Source organism: Rhagoletis zephyria, unplaced genomic scaffold (assembly GCF_001687245.7).
Source record: "Rhagoletis zephyria isolate East Lansing unplaced genomic scaffold, Rhagoletis_zephyria_1.1 Rzeph_scaffold_00160, whole genome shotgun sequence".
NCBI classification, from domain to species: Eukaryota; Metazoa; Arthropoda; class Insecta; order Diptera; family Tephritidae; genus Rhagoletis; species Rhagoletis zephyria.
In genome coordinates, this window is record NW_016157244.1 from 45,126 (window position 1) to 66,530 (window position 21,405).

A 21,405-nucleotide genomic window follows, 5' to 3' on the forward strand; every position below is an offset into this window, starting at 1 on the left:
CGCACGCACGCAAGTTTTTCTCATTTGATAAACCCAAATCAATTTGCGTGCGGGATTTCTCAGAGTTGCATTTCTGTCAAATTTACAGAAGTTTGCTTAGAAGAATTTGAATTCATAGTCGCGCCAAAATGCCAATTGAGCATAAACGTCAAATCGAAATGTCACGCAAGACAAATCTTGGAATTTTAGTTAGCTTTTTACGCACGCATATAAGGTTGGCCTGTAACAATTCTTCCCGATATAAATTGGGCTTTAAAGTGCAGAAATTTGTACTATGGTAAGGATTACATGTGGTGGGATTTGAACCCGCGGCCTCGGTGTTTAAGTCAACACCTCAATCTCTACGTGTTTTAATAATAATAAAGTCCGGCGCTTACAGAATATGTTAGTGTTTGGCCGAACTTTTCCTCCGATTTCTCGCGTGGGCCTTAATGTTGTGGCACAAAGGGGGTGCCTACAGTTTTATGTCAACCCTGAACGGCGATTGTATTTTATGGGAAGCTGTTTTTCATTTTCAAGGTTTTCGCACTTCTAACCACTGCACCCCAGCGACCTATATGCGAGACCTATATTCAGACAAATCTTTTGGTTTTTGGTATCGATATTTGGAATATCGAGTCTTTTCATTCCGATATTAATGGGTACCCGATATTTTTAAAGCGATACTTTAAATGAGTACCATATCGATACTTTCGGTTCGATATCGTGTCCCTGCAATGGAGTGCACAAAGGCGCAAATAAACAAGTGTATCAATTACATTCGTGCGAACAAAAAGATCAATCTAGTGCTCGACGTGAACCACTTGACCACTAACCGAAAGTTACTACGTTTATACGTAAGCTATTTGCAAATAAAAATAATTAATAAGAATAACTGTTTATTCAATGGTGAAAAATTCTTTTTTAATATTGCCTGATTATAAAAATATGACCATCGAAAAAGAAAATCTATATATAAATACGCCACAAGAAAATTTTGCAATCCCTTTTTGAAGGCACCGTTCGCTCGATTTCAATGAAACATACACCGATTTAAAGGATATAACTTCCTCTAATCCAGAAATGTTAATCCCGATATATAGGGCGCGTGGCATCTGACATAGACTAAAATGTGAAAACCACTATATCTCGAAAACGAATTATGCTGAGGAACTAAAACTTAGCACAGATGCCTAGATTGTAAATACCCTACTTACGGGTGACAAATGGTAGGTACTGGGAAAGTGGGCGTGGCACCTCCTATACAAACTGAAATTTTTTTATCGGTCATCTCTGGAACCGCCTATGCTAACATCCTGAAATTTGACACAGCAACATATGTTGTCAATACCGTACTTACGGCGAAAATTGGTAGATTTTGGAAAAGGAGGCGTGGCACCGCCCATACAAACATGAAATTTTCATATCGCTTATCTCTGGAACCCCTTATGCTGACGTCCTGGAATTTGACACAGCAACATATGTTGTCAATACCGTACTTACGGCGAAAATTGGTAGATTTTGGAAAAGGAGGCGTGGCACCGCCCATACAAACATGAAATTTTCATATCGCTTATCTCTGGAACCCCTTATGCTGACGTCCTGGAATTTGACACAGCAACATATGTTGTCAATACCGTACTTACGGCGAAAATTGGTAGATTTTGGAAAAGGAGGCGTGGCACCGCCCATACAAACATGAAATTTTCATATCGCTTATCTCTGGAACCCCTTATGCTGACGTCCTGGAATTTGACACAGCAACATATGTTGTCAATACCGTACTTACGGCGAAAATTGGTAGATTTTGGAAAAGGAGGCGTGGCACCGCCCATACAAACATGAAATTTGCATATCGCTTATCTCTGGAACCCCTTATGCTGACGTCCTGGAATTTGACACAGCAACATATGTTGTCAATACCGTACTCACGGCGAAAAGTGGTAGATTTTGGAAAGGGGGGCGCTGCACCGGCCATACAAACTGAAATTCTCATATCGCTTATCTCTGGAACCACTTATGCTAACGTCCTGAAATGTGACACAGCTATTTATGAAATCAATAACGTACTTATGGCGAAAAGTCGTAGATAATGGAAAGGGGCGTGACACCGCCCATGCAAACTGAAATTCTCATATCGCTTATCTCTGAAACCGCTTATGCTGACGTCCTGAAATTTTACACAGCAACATATGTTGTCAATACCGTACTTACAGCGAAGAGTGGTATATTTTGGAAAGGGGGGCGCGGCACCGGCCATACAAACTGAAATTCTCATATCGCTTAACTCAACAACCGCTTATGCTAACGTCCCGAAAATTGACACAGCAACATATGTTGTCAATAACGTACTTACAGCGAAGAGTGGTATATTTTGGAAAGGGGGGCGCGGCACCGGCCATACAAACTGAAATTCTCATATCGCTTAACTCAACAACCGCTTATGCTAACGTCCCGAAAATTGACACAGCAACATATGTTGTCAATAACGTACTTACGGCGAAAATTGGTAGTTTTTGGAAAAGGGGGCGTGGCGCCTCCCATACAAACTGACATTCTCATATTGTTTCCCTCTGGAACCGCTTATGCTAACGCCTTGAAATTTTACCCAGCTATTCACGCTACCAATAACGTGCTTAAGGCGAAAAGCGGTAGTTATTGAAAAAGGCGGCACCTCCCATACAAGCTGAACTTAGCATTTCGCTTATCTGTGTAACCGCTTATGCTAACGTTCTGAAATTTGACACAGCTGCATATGAATCATTACCGAACTTATTTCGAAAAGTGGTGTGTATTCGAAAGGGGGATGAGGCACCTCGCATACAGAATGCAACTTCCATATCGCTTATATCTGGAAGCACTTATGATAGATAAGGTAATGGGATTTGGTACACCTACATCCATATACTTTAAAAATGGCAAAAATCATTCAATTGGGAGCCATTTTCTACCAGATTTCTAAATCGCATTGAATGATTGTTATTTTGTGTAATAATTTTTGAAAGGATCAGTGTGTTTGTCTTCCGTTAGGTGGCGCAGGGATTGAGAGTTAGAGATGGACATGGGACTAAATATTAAGTCCCGATCCCGCCCACCCCGGAATTCAATATTTAACTTCCGAANTTTTTGAAAGGATCAGTGTGTTTGTCTTCCGTTAGGTGGCGCAGGGATTGGGAGTTAGAGATGGACATGGGACTAAATATTAAGTCCCGATCCCGCCCACCCCGGAATTCAATATTTAACTTCCGAGCCCGCTCATCCCGACGTTTTTCTTTATTATTAATTTTAAATAACAAAAATTGTATGAAAGATCTGGCATCCTCGAATTATTTGGTTTTGCTTTGCTGTTCGTTTTCGTCTCAATAAAACATAAGAAGTACATATTTTATACAAATTTTTTAAGGAAGATTTTCTGAATTTGCGGAAGTTGTGGTTTTATCGGGAGTATCGTGAAAGGATTTTGATCCCATTCCGTCCGATAAAATTTTACAGAGCTTCCCGATACCGCCCATCTTGAATCAGTACCGTGGATCCCGATATTCCGTGCCCATCTCTAATTGAGAGCTATCCTTAAAATGTATGGTCAGATTTTCTTCATCTTTAGAACACATAATAGCAATATAAAATTTGGTGCAATTCGGTAGCCCAATCATATGATGCAAAAATATTGGGCTTTAGGCCCAATCTAGACAAAAACCCGTGTAAAATCGCCGCTGGAGAAGTAAATATTATATTTTGTTTTACACGTTTGAGGTACTTAACATCCATTCTGATTGAAAGAATGAGGACTTTATGCAGATGAAAAGAATGAGGAGTTCATGCAGATGTTGGCAATTTAGTTTTAACGATCCAAGGGGCTGTCAGACCAATATAATCGAAAAAAGTATTTACAGTTTGGATTGATATTTGTTTAACATAATAGTCAGTCAGCAACTGTTGGAATGTATTAAAAAGTTGCTCGTTAGACAATAGATCTACCATTATGAGGTTTAAATTTCATAGTACTGGCTTTTTATTTGACAGCTTTATTCGCGTTGGAAGTTGCTGCTCAAAAAATAATGTTGAACAAATTCGTTGAAAATCCGAAATCGAGATCAAAAGTCTAATTAAAATTAAATATACCAAAAACTTATAATTATCCTCCAAAAATCAATGAATAGATTCCTTTTGCTTAAACTAACGGGGTGAGCTAATCATTAAAAGACATCATTTCGCACCAGCTTAACGATAAGGCTCTTTACCTGAATTAGGAAAAAAAACGGCTTATCAGAAGAAGATCGTGCGAGAGAATTGGAAAACGGTTATCCACAGTTCAGCGAATGCAAGCTATGGCAAGACTTAAACCTTATCGAGTTATAATATATAAAATTCTGTTAGATTAAATACATTTTATAACAAAAACCGCAACCGTTTACATTACCCCAATGTTCACACTAAATGTGGTATTTTATAATAATGACTAATAAAACATGTTTAAAACTGGACTTCGGTCAACTCCCACGTTAAAAGTTGTAAGCTAAAAAGAAACAGGGTGATATCCTCTTACAACTAAATCTATAGAAGTTGACACAGTTGTCAAAAGGCTATGAAATGACAAGAGAATCGAGGCAGTCCCATTAAAACTCGTCAGACTCCACAATGGGTCATATGACCCCAGAAATATGCTGGAAGGAGCGCTTGCACAAACTGTTATTTCATTGTATCCTTTACTTTGGACCTTTTGTAAAGTGTTAGTGGGTTTTTATGAAAACTAATTATTCACAGGTAACTTTAAATCGGTTTGAAGCCAATGATGTGAATAAAGTTCTGGAAGTCATCAATTTACGAATATGACCTATTTAAGTCAAGTCGAAAAATACATGGTATTTATTTAAAACAAAATTAGTAGAGATGTGCGAGCCGTGGAAAAACATAAACTAAAGAAAGTTTAGTAGAGCAAGTTGTCTACACAAGTCTCTAGAACGGGTGTTCAGAAAATTTTTATCATTATCAAAGAAATTGTTATTTAGTTACTTATCCAAGCAAAATATGAAACTCTCGCTAACATGTATCCATAACGGAATGTTTTCTCTTTACTCTAACATATTAAATATTATTTTTTGAAATCCTATTAAAAAGATATAAGCCATTTCATGCGTACCGATTTTGAGTGAACGATGCTTTACCTACATATGCATATTTTTATTACCTTCCTTTTATTAGCTCGGGATGTAACTATGTAATATGAAGCGCCTAAAAGATGCAGCGATTTATATTCTCAAGTTACTCACCTGATGACAGTACGAATGGCAATTATAATAGGGAGGTTTTAGTTTTTTAAACTATAATTTTATTTGTTAATGAAAATTGAGGTTCCTTTCTCGGTATAATTTCGAAAGCTACTAAGAAATTTGGTTTTAAGTTTTCCTATAAATACGCTATAAATTTTGGTGGTGGACTTCAAAATCGTCATTAGCATAAAGGAGTCAACATTGGTGATAAGCAAAATTTAAAAGTGTATGAAAAAATGTCGAATTTCGACAACTGGGCGATACTAGTTAAGTTAAAAATGGCAACGTCTTGATTATAAAAAGGCAATAAGATGACCTAAGAATGGCGGCGTCTTGCGCTTATTTGCAAATAGTACCACTAATCAATACTTATTTGCGTGATTTAGTTATTTGCAAATAAAAAATTAACTCATCGTTTATACGGAAAATTTTACCATTTTACAAATTGATATTTGCAAATAATACGTGCGTATAAACGTACTAAGTGTCCTGTATACATGAAGCTGGAAAACTATCGATGGCACTATCGATAGTATCTATGGTTTTTGACTATCGAAAACATCGATGGTTTTGTAAGCACTATCGATAGTTTTCACTCATACATATATTATTCTGTAATGGGCTGTTTTTGCTTACGCTTACCTCTAAATGCTACTCTAAATGTGCATTTATCCATACAAAATTCGTCACCTAAATGCTACTCCATTTTTGCATTAAGAATCTAAATGCTAAAAGCAACCCTGTGATCTTCCAAAATTTCCACGATTCGAACATGGTTTAATCAAAGAACGTAGATAACAAGGGACAACTCGTTATACTTGTAGCGAAAGTGTGCAACAGGGGCGTGCCTTCTCTTTTGCCCTAGTGCGTTTTTTGATTGGATGAAAAGAGAAGGCATGCCCCTGTTGCGCACTTTCGCTACAATTATAACGAGTTGTCCCTTCTTGTTATCTACGTTCTTTGGTTTAATGAGAAAAAGTGGCAACATTGCTTTTTCGCGTATACAGTGGCTAGCTGCGTTTCAGTGATCGCCGATCGAGATTTCATTTATCTTCTGCGTGAGAATTGATCGTATTAGATACGGATCTGAATAAGCGATTGGAATACGGCTGTTTGTCAAAAGCATACGATTTCGAACTCGCGTAAATGTACATTTGCTAAATGCGATAGCATGAACGCTCTTCGAAAAAATATGTTCGAAAGTGCTAAATGTTTCATTTTAAATGCAGCAAAACCGCAGCATAAGAGTAAAAGCCGGCGGTACCTAGTTTATCTTTTGATGTCGGAAAGGCCATTTATCAAAGCAGGACAAATAAATTCAGAGCGCAGATGATGCTTGAAGCTAAAAATCGTTGATAAACTTTTGTTCCTTAACAGAAATATAGACATATTTTAGCAATTCTGATCTCATTTTCAGTAAAACTTGTTATGTTATTTTATGTTTGTAGGCTAGTCTTATCTTTTGAGTTTGGGTGCGAATAAAACTACTTTATTCCACTTTTTACACGACGTTTCGCTGAAACTTTTTTAGCATCCTCAGGAGTAGTGTTTATTTTATCTGTAACAACAATCTGTATCTGTAATACAAAAAAAACACACACTTTAAGTTCTAACCGAAAAACAAATATGTATACATACATAACAACAAATTAAATTAAATGACAAACCAACTCACATTGTTTATGTTTAATTTTTGTACGTTTTTAATCAAAACTATCGATAGTACCGTGGATAGTATCGACATTTTCGATAGTATCGATACTATCGATCGTTGTGACTATCGACTATCGATGGCTACGACTATCGATAGTTTTCCAGCTCTAAGAAATATAGCCATCTATTAACAATTACTGTCAGTTAATAGGAACCCTGGCGTGGAGTTGACGGTTCACCTAGTACATGAAAGGCATTACAGTTACTTTGAAATGCGTTTATCTTAACATAAGTAGTCAGGGTTGCCACTGAGGAAAAAAAATATTTACCATCCACTTGAGAAAAATCTACCAAATCTAAAAAATATCTACCAATAAATTTTTTTATAGTTATTTTAATAAAAACTATAATAGCTTTATTTTTTTCTTTTTTTCAATTAAAACTAAAGTTTTGTTATATTTTTAGTTATTTCAATAAGAAAGTTGTTTTTAAGGAAATTTTTATTTAGCTAATTATACGGTATTTGAGTCATATTATTAGCATATTCGCAGTTTCTTTCAAAGCGGAAGTGATGAAACTAAAGGCAACAACGAAACTTCATAATTTGAAAAACTTCAACTCGAGTTATTATAGACAAATACTTCTTCTTTATTGGCGCTGTAACCGCCTAAGCGATTTTGGCCGAGTCCAAAACAGCACGCCAGTCATTTCTCTTCTGTGCTAACTGACGCCAATTGGAAATGCCAAGTGAAGCCAAGTCCTTCTCCACCTGGTCTTTCCAACGCAGAGGAGGCCTTCCTCTTCCTCTTTTATCAGCATCGCGGCCCGCGTTGAACATTTTCAGAGCAGGAGCGTTTCTGTCCATTCCAACGACATAGCCAAGCCAGCGGAGCCGCTGAATTTTAATTCGCTGCACTATGTCTATATCGTTGTAAAGCTCATACAGCTCATCGTTAAATCGTCTGCGATATTCGTCATCACCAACGCGTAAAGGTCCGTAAATCTTTCGCAGAATCTTTCTCTAGAAAACTCCAAGAGCCGCCTCATCAGATGCTTTCATTGTCCATGCCTCCGCGCCATACACCAGCACAGGCATGATGAGTACTTATAGAGTGTGAACTTTGTACGACGAGAGAGTACTTTACTTCTCAATTGCCTACTCAGCCCAACGTAGCACTTTTTGGCAAGAGTGATTCTCCGTTGGATTTCAAGGCTGACAAATATAGTGACCAAAAAAGCACCTGGTGATTTTTTTATTATTCGCAATGTTTTTCAAGTAAAATTTTTTTGTTGTTTTAACTAAATTCATAAAAATTAAGGATTCAAACTATATACAACATTTAGAAAAATTCAAAAAATTTTCGTTCAAAAATCGAATTTTTTACTCTGAATTTTTAGAACAATTTAAGATACCGAGTTTTAAAGCAAATAATACTTGAGTATAGCTCACACTGTGGTTCCCGTTGATTTTTTTTTTAATTTTTTGCCACCAGTCTTTTGTGTTTGTTATTTAACAATTTCTATTGATAAAAAATGACGTTGATTAATTTTTTTTTGCGAACAAGTATAGTGCGTCATTACATACCTGTAAATTTTTTTTATTTGTATTTAAATAATCATTTAAAATATTTAGGCAATCAAATGCTCCCCGGGATTCCAGTAAAATGAGTTTTGAATGGAGCACGATATGTTCGCCTTATATCGATATACATTTATACGTATGTAAGTATATAAAAAGTATGCAAAGAAATTTATAATATAAAGATAACTACGAAAAATAAATCGGTAACGAAGAGTTCCACAAATATCTACCAAAATGAGAAAAAATTTACCTTTTTACCAACCCAAATTTTTTCTACCAATTTTGGTAACAATTTACCAAAGTGGCAACCCTGTAAGTAGTATAATAGCCAGTGTTGCCATTTTAGCCGTTTTCCGCCTAGATTTAGCCGGTTGCGATAGCAAACAGCCGGAGAAATTACGATTTAGCCGGCAACCGATTTGTTAGCCGTTTTGCAGAAAAAAATTAGCCGTTTTTAGCCGATTTTGCCATTGCCTTGTTTTCTTAAAATTCAAATACCAATATATATTTCCATTCTTGACTAAGGGACCCAAAATCTGTTAGAAATGGCTACTAGCCTTATCGTGGAGAAAATTTTCATGCCAGGCAGGATTGTATGAAATTGGGCCGATTTCGCTTATTTTTATTTTAAACGAAGATGGGATTTTCTTCATAAAATGTTTGTTATAAATGTCTTAATTTTAGGTGTGAAGTTTTATTCGCAAACTTATAAAATAAGAAATTGTTTCACTGTTAAGACTCTTAAGATGCGTTTGTGTTTGGATATAGTGCAAACAAACAGAATAAATATTACATGTAGATATTGTCTTCCCAGATAGCGCATATTCAATTCTGCCTAAATTAAAAAAAAAACATAATTTTTGCTCACTCCCAAAGGTTTAAGGTAATGGAAAAATTGATATTTTCAAGCACTGTGTACACATATGTATTTTTTTAAACAAACGTTTTTGCTGAGAACTTATTTAAATTCCAAAAACCGAAAGCCAACTTGAATTAATACCATGTTCTGACCTAAAACTTGTGTTTTCGTCCATGTAAAATCTGTCAAACGAAAACAAGTTTTCGCTGAAAACTACTTGAAAACTCACGTTCCACTCATTCCAATCGGTGTCTGCACTAGTTTTTTTCGATTATTTATCAAAGTGGCAGTCATATTTTATCATGTTTAATACGCCATTTCGGATTTATTGTTAATTGGCTGACCAAAATAAAATAAGCATGGAAGTAAAAGGTTGTTAATGAAAAGAAATTGAAGGAAAAGTATTTTGGTTTTGCATTTGTGTAGCAAAACTGTAAACAAAGGATGTAAGAAATGTCAACGAAAACACCAACAGTCGGTGTGAACAGCCTTCAGCCCACAATCCCAAAACTCGTTTTCGAGGTGTTTTCGTTGTCGGTCAGAACATGGTATAAAGGAACCAACACTGAAGTGAGTCAAAATTAAAATAAAAGAGCAAACATTTTTATGTAAAGCAAAACTCGCTGGGAATCCTACGAGACATATTCCGGCCATATGACCGGTCATCTAAATGGGCGATCTGTAGTGCGATTCGGTAACTTTTTTAACGACATTCGCAGTGGCTAATTTAACTAAACGATAATTTTAAAGATTTTGCTATTCAATAAGTACTTTCTTATCGATATTCGCTAAGTCAAAATCACCTGTTTCGTTAACGATTCGACCGTGGCTAAGTTATCGACATTTCATTTGGTGTTGTTAAGTTTGCGTTAACCAAACAAATTTACATACACGCAAATACAAAAAGTGAAAATAAAAGAAATGGCATTTGAATATGTGGCGTTTAGTTTGTACCGAAACCATGGGATTGCAAATACCCCCACAGTGGATCGGCGTTTGCTCCGGGACATTGACGATCCATTTGAGCTGGCGCCTTCCGAGTTCCGGAAACTATATCGTGTGGGCCCAGATACCGTAATGGAGCTCGTCGAACGGCTGGAAGACGCCTTGAAAGGTAAAAGGATTACCTCTATATCGGCGGAAAATCAGGTAAATCTTTAAATAATGAAAGTATGAAATTTTACATATGTAGTACATATGTATGTACATACAATAACTTCTCGCGTAGGGTTTAGTTATTTGTACAATGATTTTGGGTTGTAATGCCAAACGCGTCACTCGAATCTAAAGAGTTTAACATGCGCGTGTACTCCAAGGATTAAACTTTAATTTAAAAAAAAGATTTCAAATATACAAGCTCTATTTTATTAATAAATTCGGTTTGAAATATGCACTCTTTGGTAAATTTCGGTGTGGGTTCTATGTCGAAATGCTAATGGGGTAAATCCATTTTCAAATGGGCCCCCGGGAGTCCCTAGAGGGGTCAGAGAGGGAAAGCATGACTTCTCTTAAAGTTTTGACTACATTCTTTCTAATGGGTATGGTTTTAGGTGCCACACCCCCTCCCCCTCTGCTCCACACCACAAAATCATTGTACAAATAACTAAAAATTTATCTTTGAAGGTTTTGTGTACCTTACGATTTTATGCCACGGGATGCTACCAACGGCCTGTAGGGGTACAGTGGGGCATATCAATGAGCCCATCCTCTATAAGCCGTTGCCTACATCGAGTTACTGATGCCATAAATAGCAGACTGTTTTTTGAGGAGGTTAAGTTCCCTATGACGCAGGTGGACCGCCAAGCTGCCAAGGAAGTGTTTTCTTTAGCACCTGCGCCTTTCGTTGGAGGAACTATTGGGGCGGTTGACTGTACGCATGTTTCCATTTTGGCTTCTAAAAGTCATGAGGAAGCATACGTGAACCATCACGGATACCAATCGATTAATGTGCAAATGGTAAGCTAAGTATTTTAAATAAAAGTCTAGCGCTAAATGTTTGTTATATTTTTACAGATATGTGACCCAAATTTAAAAATATTGAACGTGAATGCTAAGTTTCCGGGTGCACGGCATGACTCATATATTTGGAGTTCCTGTCCAGTGCGGCGAGTCATGCAGAGAGCTTTTGACAATGGAAGCCGCAACATGCTTTTGATTGGTATTCTTTTTAATTTACTTTAAAATGTACATAATTAAAAAATAAGTTGCTTTTAGGCGATTCTGGATACCCCTTAGAGCCATGGCTCATGACGCCTTTACCGAACCAACCTGAGGGTACTCCTAAATTTCAGTACAACGAGGCGCTATGCAAAGCCCGAAATCCAGTGGAGAGACTATTTGGTGTACTTAAAGGAACGTGGCGATGTTTATCGCAACAAAGGGTGTTATTATACGATCCTGGTTTTGCTGGTAAGGTTGTGAACGCGTGCTCAACCTTGCATAACATCCGTTTGGGCGAGCAAATAAATGAACTTGACAACAATAATATAATAATAGAAACACATGCACATGCAGACGGTACCGACGAAAATTCAAATTCAGTATCTTCCGTTGCAAAACGTGTCCAAGACCGATTAATTACTAACTTCTTCTCTTAAATACTTGATTTATTTTATTTTAAATTTAGATGTTTATCTATGCACTGATTTTGTCTCCTAACCACTTAATTTTTTTCTTCTAAATTTACATACAGTATTCGTAATTTAGTTTTTCAGAATGTTTTCAATCAGAAACCATTTTCTCAAATTTTTTTTTAAATATAGGTTATTCTATAACAAAGACGTTAGAAATATATCTTGCAAACTTTGTACAATATTCACAAAAAATAATCAAACTTTAAAAAATTGTCATCAAAACTTCAAACTTTTCATTCAGAATTTTTATAAAATTTTGGAGTACTCAGTTTTGTAGCCCATTCAATTTTAGTACAACAAAGTGCAAGTTTGAAGTCGTTACAAAATACCGTTGATTTTTTAGAATTTTTTTGTCGAGGGTGTGGCGCATTTTCTTCCATATAACGAATAAATAAAATCTATTTTTATATGGAAGAAAATGCGTAATTGAATGGGCTACAAAACTGCGTACTCCAAAATTTTGTAAAAATTCTGAATGAAAAGTTTGAAATTTTGATGAAAATTTTTTAAAGTTTGACTAATTTTTTGAATATTGTACAAAGTTTGCAAGATATATTTCTAAAACATTTTGAATATTTTGAAAAACTAAATTACCAATATTTGTGTGAGTTACTGTATACACTATTAACAGTATAAAACAAAAATTAAAATATGTTTGAAGGCTTTTGAAATTTTATATAACTTTCTAATCTATAAAGCACTTCGAACCTATTTAATTTTTTAGCAAATAACAGTAGGTGGACAATCAATAACGACCGAAGACAAAATACTGTATTTAAAAAAATTAGGAAGTTAAAACTTTTTTGGTAATTAATTCTGGAATTGGTTATGGCAAAAACACAATTTTTATAACAAATTAATAAAAAAGTTTCAACTGGCTAAATTTTTTTATATACAGTATTTTGTCTTCGGTCGTTATTGATTGTCCACCTACCGTTATTTGCTAAAAAATTAAATAGTGCTTTACAGATTAGAAAGTTATATAAAATTTCAAAAGCTTGAAGGCATATTTAAATTTTTGTTTTATACTGTTTATAGTGATTATGTAAATTTGAATTATACTATATTAATGATGTCAAGTTCATTTATATGTAGATGCATACGGCCTTAGTCACTAGAGGTGTCAAACTATCGATAGTCACACCATCGATAGTTTTGATAGTTTTCAGAAAAACTATCAATATTCACGATAGTCTCGAAAAAAACAAAACTATCGATAGCGCTATCGATAGCGCTAAATCAGTTAGGTTGCTTTGTTTTACAGGTCATAGTGAAATAAATATTATCTTATAAAAGTTATAATCATTCAAAATTAAGTAACTGCTAAGCCAAAATACTTCTCTTTTTAGAAATTCAAAAACAAACACAAGTTATACAAACAAAACAGGATTTACGATTAACATATGTATGTATTTTGGGCTAAATGCGTGCATATTTGAATATGACGTCGGCATCACACTAAAAAACAAAATTTTTAATTCAAATTAAAAAATTCAGGTATTACCAACAATAGTTCGATAGTCCTACTAAACTATCGATATTTTTGATAGTATAAGAAAAAATTATCAATGAGTATTGATAGTCTAAAAAAATTGAAACTATCGATACTATCGATAGTGCCATCGATAGTTTGACAACTCTGTTAGTCACATAAAATAAGATCGATTTGAAAAGTTGGGCAAATTGAAAAATTTTCTTAAAATATCACTTAACACAATTGTATAAGTCTACTTAATACAATTGTATAAGTCACATTACGTGATGAGTTGCTCGTTCACGACTGTTACGATTCGACCCCTGATTTTTATTAGTTCTCTTCATCTTAAGATTAATATTAATTCAGTTAAGAATTCGACTTTTAGAAAATAAATGAATACAAAAAAGTATTAAATCAACGAAACGTTCAAGATTTTAATTTAAAAGGCGCATGTGAAATTAAGGTACATAAATTTATATATCTTAAATACTATGTCATAATCATCACAAACATATAATTCGAATTAATTTTATAAAATATACAAAGTATTAGGCACCCCAATATAACACAATTTTTTAAATTTTTCTTTTGTTTATTTAATGTTTATTATTTTTTTTATAAAAGCCTGGCCTACATAGTAGTATTTAGTAGTTACTAAAAATCCCGTTAATTTTTGATGATTTTTTATGGTTGACGGTGATGAGCATTTTCTTACATTTAAAAAAAAATTCGAACATACTTTTTATGCATGACACCGTCAACCATAAAAAATTATCAAAAATTAACGGGATTTTTTAGTAACTACTAAATACTACTATGTATACTAGAATTTAATGGGCTACAAAACTGCATACCTAATTTTTTCCAAAGATTCTGAATAAAAAGTTGGAAATTTTGCTGAAAGTTTGTAGAGTTTTTATATTTTTTGCACAAAGTTTGGTATTTAGATTTATGTGTTTTTTGTTGGATAGTGGGCCAGGCTTTTATAAAACAATAATAAACATTAAAAAAACAAAAGAAAAATTTTAAAAATCGTGCTACATTGTTGTGCCTAATACTTTTGGCCAAGCCTGTATATTTTTAAAACTTAAGGTACATACTTCAATCAGGTACAAAATAATTAATTCATTTAAAACATTAAAGGAACAAATAACTAATTCATTTTGAAAATGAAAAGAAAAACTATAAACTTAACTCTTAAAACTACTATTTACATTTCTTAATACTTAAAATACTACTATTTACTGATTGCCGAGAGTAGCCGAGAGTCGATGAAAAGCCTCGGCACAGGCTTTCATCCCTTCTCCAACGACGGTCATAGCCTGAGCCATCGCAAGCGTCGCCTCCGTCTGCCTTGCATTGTTTTCGGCCATCACCTATTGATAAAAAGTATATGTATATTAACACGATTTATATAAAACATATTTAATAATATTTACTTCTCACCTTCAAGACATCTGTCTGCCTCGTACTATTTTCAGCCACCATCTATTGAAAAAAACTATATATTAACACGATTTATGTAAAATGTAATAATACTATACTAGTCGACAAGAAATCCGACCTGTGGTATTGGACCATAATTTTACACATACATATGTAAAATTTTCCGCTGAACCCGAATATGAAGGCAAGATATAAGAAAGTATAAAGTTTTTGAGATATAGCCAAATTTCGGTTTTTTGAGATCTGATAAAAGTTCTCTGAAGTTATTGCAATTTTCTTGGGATATAGTCAATCTGAAATGTCTTTTAAATTTGGAAAATATTAAAAACAATCGCAAAATTATGGGCTTTACTAAATTTAAAAGAGATTTCGGTTTGGAAATATCCCAAAAAAATTGCAATAACTTCAGAGAACTTTTATTTCTGTAAACTTGTGTAATTATTTCTCACCTTCAAGACGTCGGCTTGCTTTTCAGCGATTTCCAGAAATTTTTTCTGGGCATCGCTCTCTTCTTCCGTCCGCTTCCTCTTCAAACCCCTACGCGGTGTCTGCGCAGAACTTTTAGCTGTTCTGGCCTGCACCTCGCTGTCGGCACCAAACTCTGATGCCGACGTCACTGCATGGAAGAGAATTTCCTCCCCATCCTCCATGGCCAATTGCAGCTCCTTATAGTTCAAAAGTAAAATAAAAAATTAGTAAATAATAAAAGAAATAATTGTATAACTATAAGCTCACCTCTTCCAATGGCACATTATCGGGCACCGCTTCGTGACCCTCGATGTAGTTGCTCCCAATCAGAGGAATTACGCGCCTCTCCATATCCGTTAAAGGCGGCTGGTCGATCGGCCTGTTGCCTGTTAGAGCCTGCTGCCTCTTCCGGTCACGTACGCGTACGCTTATACGGCTTTTTAAATCGCGCCAGACCTGTTTGCAAAATAATGAAATACATAGATAACAAATATGTAGTATATAAAGCCTTACAGCTTATTCATGAATGACCAAGGAAATAAAAGTACAAATAAATTTACACAGGAAGCTCAAACAAAATTAAACAAAAGCCCCGGGGGAAATGTTTAGTTATTTGTACAACGATTTTGGGGTGGGGATCGGAGGGGGAGTTGGCGTGGACCGCACTTTATGAAAAGTCCCCCCTCCTCCCTTCAACCCAAGTGCACTTCACGTATGTACATACATACTAATAGTTTTTTTTTATCGCACTTTCGAAATCAGCTTCCTATGTACACACACTTAAAACACAAGATAAGTACTTACGGTATGCCATTGTTCCACTGACTTCACAGCTCCTCCCATTGCGTTGAGCTTTTGCGCCATTTCTGCCCACTTCTTCTGGTACTCCAGCTTTCCGTGGAGACTCTGGAACTTTCCGGACGCAAGCCCTTCGTTCTCCGTCAGAAGGTCGATCATAGCGTTGAGCTGCTCCGCTGATGCTCGACTCCTTTTAGCTGCTGCTCCACTGGTAGACGCCATTCTGAAATTATAAATAAGAAGAAAGTAAGTTCTTATACATATTAATTAAATAAATAGCAAAATATAGTTACCTTTGCTGCAATATATGGACGCAAATTAGTGGCGCGAAGAAATGGGATTGTTTTTTTTCTGTTCCTCTTTGTGCTTTTCGCACATTTTGACATTTCGAACAGCGGAGATGCCACTTTTTATCAATTTGAATAAATGGAAAAAGTCAGCTGTTCAGTGTAGTTAGGGATGAGTTAGTGAATCGAATAATCGTTTATGCCAACGACAAAAATCTTTAATTAACAACTCGACAAATGCATCGTTAAGAGTTACGGAATCGCACTACAGCTGTCTTTTAGCATCGTATTTTACATCAAAATTGAAGGGATTTCTGAAAAATCTGACCAGTTCTTTTATGTAACTCTGATTTTGCATCCCTTGTCAACATATGGCCTCGGTTGATGTTAACTTAAGGTCGTTGTTTTACTGCCTTAAAATTGAAGGGAAATTTTTACAGCGTTTTTTATGTGTATTGGTTTCTATTTGAGTGTATTGAGAATCGGGCCTTGTAGGGAAGACAAAAGGTTTGTTCGTCGAAAATCCAGCGATAATTATCACTCAAAATATCAGATAGTAATAGTAATAAATAGTTTTTTTTCGAGTACCTTTCAAATCATTGGAATTAACTAAATTAATTAAGTAAACAAGTATTAACTTACATTTTTCATTTTAAAATCGCCCCAGTAAAAAAAAATTTTTAAATTTAACGAACTTGTTTATTCAAATTATCGTCGACAAAAAATCCAACCATGTGCCACAATCATATCTTTTTCCTAATTGCAAATTCTTGCTGGCAAAATTTTTTCCGGCTCGAATTTGTACCTTCTCTCCAAGAAATGGTCTTTTTACTCGTGATTTATTTAAATAAAACATGTGAAATTTAGTTGAAACATTTTAGCCGCTTTTAGCCGGTTTTATTTGCCAATTTAGCCGGTTCATCCAAAAAGTTCTGGCAACACTGATAATAGCTAATAAAATGTAACTTGAAAGGCTAATTGAAATTGTTGGTCCGGATATAGTTCTATGTTCCGAAACTTGCGCGACAGAGGAAATATACGACTATGAAATACAGTTCCAACATATCAGGTTGTAAGATGTGACTCGTACTGTAGACAAAAGGAGGGGTCATCATAATATTGCGTAACGCACTAGATTTTAAAAAAGTACTAAACAAATCTATCGATAAAAATGTTTGGTTTGTAATCCAACTGAAAAATCTCGAAACCAAATGGAAAATCGGGGTGGGGTATCACTCACCTAGTTCAAGTGCTGCTGATTTTCCAACATATGTATATGGAGACCATTTTGTCGGAGATTTGCGATAACATGGTAAATACCATTATTATCGGATATTTTAATATAAACCTGAATATAATGTCGACATATAGTAAGAAACTGAATGAGATATTCGCCCATCAGGTAATGAAACAGTTAATTAACTTTAATACTAGGGTTACTGAATATTCCGAAACACTGATCGACGTAGCGAAGTGACATAGAATATCGGATCATGAAACTATAATGTTCAAATGTGATATAAAAAAACAAGGCCCTATCAATAAACTGTCGGAAATAGTTTCGTGGGATGGGTACAGCCCAGACAATCTCGTAAATCTTTTGAGACAATGCACCTACGCTGACCTGAATAGTCTCAGTCCTGATGGTATGCTGGAACATATTAACCATTGTTTGATTTCGTGTATGAATCAACTAACTTCTAGTGTACAAAAGCGTGTCAAATCAGAAATAAATGTTATGACAGACAATTGAATGAAACGAATAAAGAAAAATTTAAGTTATACCAAAGGGCAGTGATCACTGGTGATTGGGTAGAATACAATGAAATAAAGAAAGCGGATTATAAAATGATTAAAATTAAAAAAATTCAATATATGGAATACAAGGTGGGAATTAATGGAGGTGATAGTCGTTTAATGTGGAAACATTTGAAGAGTATTTTCTATAATACAGATCACAAAGAAAACATCAAAAATATATAGAAAGAGTACTGAAATCGCTGACAAGTTAAACAATTTCTGTCCAAGCGAGTTCGCTGTATCTAGCTCTTAGCTTTGTAAAATGCTTAACTCATAAAAAACCTTTAACTTTGTATAACAAAACTATTTTAAATNATAAAAAACCTTTAACTTTGTATAACCAAACTATTTTAAATTGAAATTCCCTTTATTATTCATTTGTATGAAATATCGTAAATGAAATATGAAATGTTAATTAGCATCCTATGGCAACGTCGGTGTCAGCACAATTCAGCACTTTGACATAAGTTTACAGACTCAGCGCTGTATGTATACGTGTATACATCTTTCAACGAAACACCATAAGTTTTCGGTTCAATCAATCTTTTTTCCGTGATCTCACCGGTTTCTGCTCGTTTTTGCGCTTCACCGACTGTGCCATATATATATACATATCATTCGCAAAGTTTCCAAACTGCTCGTGAATTTTAAATCCGCTAAATAAATTGTACTTTATCTAAATTGAACTTTTGGCGTGTTATCCTTTGCAAGAAGCAAATCGTAGTTATCACCAAATCTGGTGCGTGCCCTAATAGTCTCATCGACACACTTTCGGTAAAATACTTTCGCGAGTGCGACCTAGAACCCCGCCGAATTCCTCGCCGCCAGTCGGTCAACCGCCCAGCGCGACATGTCGCTTTCAACACCGAGCTGAAGCACTCTGCCATACAGCCGAGTCTACCGCCTGCTCGCAACCACCCACCGATCATCCAGTTGCCTCCTCGACCGAAAATCCACCAGCCGCCTGCCAGTCCACCGATCGTCCAGCCACCAACGCATCCACCAACAGCCTGCGAGTTCATTAGCCGCCTCCATCCGACCAGCCATACTGCTAGAATCTCCAGCCACCGGCGCTTCCCCCAAGCGTAACCCCCAAAGCTACAGCACAGAAGGCTGTAAATGGTCCTCTCCGAGAATCAGAAACCAGCCACCTAAACCCTACATAAGTATCCACAAAAGCCGTAAGTAAAGATATTTATCTTAATTTCTCTATATTACGGCTACATACATATCTATAAATATTTTATAACAAATTTGGCGGGAAAATAGACTCAATAGTCGAGAAAAAATTTAACGGCGAACGACAAAGTTTTTTGCAATACCGCTTGTCGACGGTAGATTTCGGCAAAAGTTCACCTACCCGCTTTCACGTAAACGACACACATACTTAGTGTGAACCGTACATGCGATTATACCCTGCAAAAAATGGGACTAATCCGGGATGACTCCGGGAGCAATCGCAACCCTGCAAAAAATTGGACTAATCCGGGATGACTCCGGGAGCAATCGCAAAGGAGCATGCGACTAATACCACTTTTGATCTCTTTATATGGAATGAACTGTTCGCTTTTGTTCGAGCATGTCCTATGAAGAGACTAATTGTTCACCTTTATACCCGAATGGGTATAAAAAGCGATTAGTCACTTTCAAAAAATAAAAATAAAAATTTGTGCCAGCTGAGATTCGAACTGGGGTGCTCAGTTTTGTTAGGCGAATACTCTCTCTATGTGCCAACGCCGCACATGAAATTTCATTGACTAAGTGCGTACATATCATTAAATCGTTAATAGTACCCGTTAGAGATGAGTTGGGGACTAATGGATCTCCAATTATACCCATAAGGGATGTGTCGAGACTAATTGACCTCCATTAGTACCCGTATGAGACTAGTTTCGACTAATTAATGCCCAGTTGTACCCGATTGAGAGTAATCTCGGAATACTCTCTTTAGAGTTTAGTCGCACAATTTTTTGCAGGGAAAGGAGCATGCAACTAATACCACTTTTGATCTTTTTGGAATGAACTGATCGCTTTTGTTCGAGCATGCCCTATGAAGAGACTAATTGTTCACCTTTATACCCGAACGGGTATGAAAAGCGACTAGTCACTTTTAAAAAATAAAAATAAAAATTTGCACCAGCTGAGATTCGAACCGGGGTGCTCAGTTTTGTTAGGCGAATACTCTCTCTGTGTGCCAACGCCGCACATGAAATTTCATTGACTAAGTGCGTACATATCATTAAATCGTTAATAGTACTCGTTAGAGCTGAGATGGGGACTAATTGATCTCCAATTACACCCTTAAGGGATGAGTCGAGACTAATTGACCTCCAATAGTACCCGTATGAGACTGGTTGGGACTAAACTGTACCCGATTGAGAGTAATCTCGGAATACTCGCTTTAGAGATTAGTCGCACAATTTTTTGCAGGGTATGTACATATGCACATAATCACATACATATATACATATGTATGTACATTAATCATCACTCCCCATACAAAAAAAATCGGTACAATTTTTCCATTGGAACTATAAAATCTATTATATTTTAAGACGTCCACCAAAATATTTCGAAAAAATATTAAGATTTAAGTGAGCTGGACCAATTTCAAAATACCTCCAAAAATAGAGTATTTTATGAATAAAAATAGTTTCTTACAAATTTTTTTTTGAAAAAATCCCCTCAAATGACAAAACAGTTTAATCTTAAAAAATTTGCATAAAAATATTAAAAAAAAATTAAAAAAAAAAATTAACGAAATCGTTATGAGATTTTTGATGCTGTTTTTTATCTTTTTTCAAAGATTGGTATAAGAAAGACTTGAATAACTGAGCCTATACTCTTCTGATTTAGACTTAAGAGGTATCGGTGGAAAGGTATTTTCTCACCGTTTTTATTTCTTTGCTAATAAACTCATTCAAAGGATGAAAGAGAAAGGTAGGATGAACGAACGTCATTCAAAGATGAATTAAGATGTGTTGGTATTGATAAAAAAAAATGGGACACGAATGATTTTTTTTTTTGACAGAAATAAAAACAGTGTGAAAATACCTTCCTACTGAGATCCCATAAGTCTAAATCAGAATAGTTTTGGCCCAGTTGTTCAAGTTTTGCGTAAATCAATCTTTGAAAAAAGTAAAAAACAGCATC

At 35.5% G+C, this 21,405-nt stretch overlaps 2 protein-coding genes across 2 annotated transcripts; one reads left to right on the forward strand and one right to left on the reverse strand.

Annotated features, from left to right (window-relative positions):
- Positions 1-9,967: 9,967 nt before the first annotated feature.
- On the forward strand, positions 9,968-12,163 carry LOC108355218 (putative nuclease HARBI1). The gene is made up of 4 exons (XM_017606389.1): positions 9,968-10,492; positions 10,967-11,299; positions 11,357-11,501; positions 11,558-12,163. Exons 1-4 carry the CDS (start codon positions 10,265-10,267, stop codon positions 11,938-11,940), a joined length of 1,089 nt encoding a protein of 362 aa, XP_017461878.1. The 5' UTR covers positions 9,968-10,264; the 3' UTR covers positions 11,941-12,163.
- A 2,269-nt stretch (positions 12,164-14,432) lies between these two features.
- Positions 14,433-16,774, reverse strand: LOC108355228 (uncharacterized). Its single transcript, XM_017606399.1, has 5 exons — positions 16,172-16,774; positions 15,635-15,823; positions 15,349-15,564; positions 14,900-14,941; positions 14,433-14,829 (listed from the first exon to the last, which is right to left on the reverse strand). The coding sequence occupies exons 1-5, from the start codon at positions 16,385-16,387 to the stop codon at positions 14,695-14,697; spliced, it is 798 nt and encodes a 265-aa protein (XP_017461888.1). The 5' UTR covers positions 16,388-16,774; the 3' UTR covers positions 14,433-14,694.
- Positions 16,775-21,405: the final 4,631 nt, after the last annotated feature.

Coding starts and splice junctions, on each gene's coding strand:
- LOC108355218 (XM_017606389.1), top strand. CDS start 10,265: ATGGCATTTGAATATGTGGCGTTTAGTTTGTACCGAAACCATGGGATT. Junction 10,493..10,966: donor CTATATCGGCGGAAAATCAG/GTAAATCTTTAA, acceptor TTATCTTTGAAG/GTTTTGTGTACCTTACGATT. Junction 11,300..11,356: donor AATCGATTAATGTGCAAATG/GTAAGCTAAGTA, acceptor ATATTTTTACAG/ATATGTGACCCAAATTTAAA.
- LOC108355228 (XM_017606399.1), bottom strand. CDS start 16,387: ATGGCGTCTACCAGTGGAGCAGCAGCTAAAAGGAGTCGAGCATCAGCG. Junction 15,565..15,634: donor ATAATGTGCCATTGGAAGAG/GTGAGCTTATAG, acceptor TTGAACTATAAG/GAGCTGCAATTGGCCATGGA. Junction 14,942..15,348: donor AGCAAGCCGACGTCTTGAAG/GTGAGAAATAAT, acceptor TTTTTTCAATAG/ATGGTGGCTGAAAATAGTAC.